The sequence below is a fragment of the Myotis lucifugus genome, unplaced genomic scaffold (genome assembly GCF_000147115.1).
Source record: "Myotis lucifugus unplaced genomic scaffold, Myoluc2.0 scaffold_2927, whole genome shotgun sequence".
Classification (NCBI taxonomy): Eukaryota; Metazoa; Chordata; class Mammalia; order Chiroptera; family Vespertilionidae; genus Myotis; species Myotis lucifugus.
In genome coordinates this window covers 3,399-6,915 of record NW_005873975.1, presented here as the reverse complement: position 1 = coordinate 6,915, position 3,517 = coordinate 3,399, and the positions used below count along the sequence as shown (strand labels likewise).

The window sequence follows — 3,517 nt, the reverse complement described above, 5'->3', positions numbered from 1 at the left end:
CCCTATCACGTTTTGAAAAAACACAATGCGCTCGCTGTGCTCACAAAACTTCCCCTGAGTGCCCAGCGTCTCACTTGTGACTAGTATCTGCATACGGCAGCATCCGTTAGGCACTTAGCGTCCATTAGACTATATTTGGCTCTAGGATCAGGTTCCGGGTGACCAGCTGCATCCTCGGTACTACAGACCCCTTCAGTGCACAAGGAGGACACAGTTGGCACCGGGGTTCACCGGTTGGCACAGGGGGGGCCCGGTGGTACAGGGGGGGTACAGGGGGGCACAGGGGGGACACAGGTGGCACAGGGGGGACAGGTGGGCACAGGGGGCACACAGGTGGGAGTATTTGCCCTGGACCCGAGAACCCTGTCATCTGGTCCTGTTCACGGGATGACAAGCTTCCTGCTGGAGCTGAATGCCTCCTGAGAGGTGTGTGCAGTGAGTGCTCCAACAGCAGAGCATGTCAGCGTGTAAACCAAGGAAAATGGGAATGGCCGCTGCAGAGCCCTCCTCCCACGGGGCCCGGCCCACAGCGCACACTCACCGAGACGTGCACACCCGGCCACGCAGGAGCTGCTGGCGTGCAGTGGGCCCGTGTCCCCTCCCGGCTGCAGGCTCAGGCTCCTCTGCGGATTCGGGCCGCGGGCAGGGCTGGGCAGGAAGAGCCTGCCAAACCAGTGCCCAGGGCATCTGACGAGACTTCACGCCATATGACTTGCTCCAAAACTCAAAGTTCAGCTCCCAGAGACTAGTGCGAGGGGAAAGGCAAACTTTGACCCAGGAAACAAAGGCACAGACCTTCCACTGGCTCTGCTGGGTACGCAGAGCGCCCGCTGCACCGGGAAGCCGGGGTCTGGAAGAGAACGGGGCTCTGTAGCCTCCGATGCCAGGAGGGTGGGCAGGTGCCAGGTGGCCAGTGTGCGGGGGCCTTACCTCTGGCCAGACCCCACTGACCCCTCCCCTCAGGGTCGTTGCTGGAGGGAGGGCCTGCGGGACAGGGGACGAGGGGAGGTGAGGATGGGGGGAGGGGGCAGGCCCTCGAGTAGGTCTGTCCCGCTGCCCCTGGGCAGCGCATTCCATTTCTGCAGGGGACAGTCCATGGATGCTCAAGAACCAGGGTGTTGTGGGTTCGGTGGTGTCCCCCCAAAAGATAGGTTGAAGTCCTAACCCCTCAACACCTGTGAGTGTGGCCTTTTGGAAATAGGTCGCGACAGCTGTCATTGGGTCGAGCCTTAAGCCCTACATGACAGGTGTCCTCATGGGATGAGGAGAGACCCAGACACACCAGGGAGGGGCCAGGTGACAGCCCAGGCAGAGGATGGGGGATGCCGAGGGCTTCGGGCAGCACCAGGAGCTCAGAGCAGGAGGCCCTTGGAGGGAGCTGGCCCTGCAGACCCGACTTTGGCTCCTGGCCTCTGAGGAGAGGGCTGGGGCTGGGGCGGCTGAAGTACATGTGGTTTCTTTTTAGGATGAAATGTCCTAAGGCCGATGTGCTCACTGCACGTGGCTGGATTGTTAGCAGCCCCTGCGCTGCGCTCCTAACATGGTGAGCTGTGCAGCATATAGATCGGACCCCGCTCAAGCCCCAGAGCTGCCGGCGACTGTTCCCACTGCCGTGGCCCCCTGGACAGGATGCGGGCTAGGGCGGTGGGGAGACGCTCCGGGGCCTGGCCTGGCCCTGCCTCCCTTAGGCCAGCCGTCCTGACCTGTGGGTACCAGCCTCCCCTTTCTTCTTCCTCTCGGCCCAGGTGGGGCTGGTAGGCACCCTGACTGTCCTAACCCCCAACACCTGTGGGTGTGACCTTTTAGGAAATAGGTAGCAGCAGGTTAAGATGAGGTCATGAGGCCGAGCCTGAAGCCCTCTATGACGGGTGTTCTCATGGGAAGAGGAGACCCAGACACACAGGAGGGCACCAGGCTCGGTCCTCTGCCCCGGGGTGCTCTGCCCAGGAAGCTGAGTGCCCCCTGCCGCTGCCCCTTCCCTCTGCTACTTCCTGCTCATTCCTGCATCCCTGCTCCCTGGGACCCCTGGAAGCCTCTCGCACAGCACAGGCATCAGGGCTGCCCTCATGCCTCCTAGAGCAGCGGTCGCCAGCCGGTGTCTGCGGACCACTGGGCCATGAGGTCCTCAAGGTTGGCGACCGCTGTTCCAGATGACAGCCAGATGGCGCACGTGTGCGTGCAGCCGCCTCCCACCGTGTCTGACTCAAAGATCCTGGATCACCAACATGTGAAACCAGCCGAGCCGGGAAGGGCTGAAGGAGCAGACCCGGTCTCTCCCTGTGCCTCACAAAACGAGCCACAAATGAGGCAGCTGGTCCTCCTCGCCTGACACCCAAACCCAGAAACCTCCCTTCTTCCTCTCCTTTCCTCCTGGGCACCAATGCGGACATCAGAGTCCAAAACAGAGCATCCTCATCCCTCCCGACCCACACTGCCCTCCTTGAAGGTGGAGCTGAGCCAGAGAGCGCCATGCACTTAACCAAACCCAACGGCCCCACACCAGGCTCCACCCCCCTCGGGAGGGAGACCCCCCCCAGGACAGCTCTCAGACCCCCCCTTCGGGCCTGCCCGCCCTCCCCAGTGCTGACCTGCTCTCCGCGGGACCGGCTCCATGCTGCGCTTCCTGGTCCTGCAGAAGGGACGCTGGGGCGGTCTGGGCTGAACAGCAGCAGGCGAGCAGGTCTGACAGGCAAGCCCGCCTGGCCCTGCCCAGGGGGCGACGCCTCACATGAGGCTGCACGCATCACTGAGCCCCGGGACATTCTCACAGCAGGGCTGTGTGCGGAGCTGCAAGAGCCATGGGAAGCTTCTGGAAACTGCCTGCGCATCTGCCTCAGCGTGGGGGGATCCTCTCCCGCCTGTGAACAGCCGGCCTGGTTCATGATAAATCCCTCGGACGACGTCCTGGCACCATCAGGACTCATTCTGCAGCCTCTTCCGTCCTCACCAACAGCCGGAAGTCTCAAGCCAAGCCTGTCACACTCACAGGCCAACACGGGCCAAATAAACAAGGTGCAAGTGGATGTGGCCGCAAAAAAACAAAAGCTTCAGTTTTCTTTGAAACGTAGGTTTATTCCGATAGAGACATGCTGAATACAAAGGGCTGAAATGAGTGAATGACTGTTAACATAAAATAATGGAACATTTTAATAAAAATTAACATTTTTTCTTAAACATTCACTTACCAGACACTGGATAACTTCACAAATTAATAAGCGTAATGCAAATAAACCTATTTTTCTTGTTTTCCGAGAGCGAAATATTTCCTGTTGCGCACACCAAACAAGTCAGTCCAAGACTAATGACGTGGCCATCGGCTGCTGAAATATTCGCTGCTGGTGTTAGTGGAGGGAAATGGTGCGCCTGAGCGTAAGGGAAATGAATGCAACACGATTATAGCAATCAGTCATTAGCGAATGTTGTAGTTTGTTATTAATAATTATGTATAACAGGGTATTGTAAAAATTAAGTTATGAAATTTTTATTAAGACGTTTCTTGCATACTGATATATTGGCT

General features: G+C 58.6%; 1 protein-coding gene across 1 annotated transcript in view; it reads right to left on the bottom strand.

Moving 5' to 3' along the window:
- LOC102440599 (caspase recruitment domain-containing protein 14-like) overlaps positions 1-3,063 on the bottom strand; it is a gene marked incomplete at its 3' end in the record, with an annotated part of 15,169 nt that extends 12,106 nt beyond the window's left edge. The window contains 1 exon segment of the mRNA XM_023749112.1: positions 2,589-3,063. Within this exon segment, the coding sequence (XP_023604880.1) occupies positions 2,589-2,613 (25 nt within the window).
- Between the last annotated feature and the right edge of the window lie 454 nt (positions 3,064-3,517).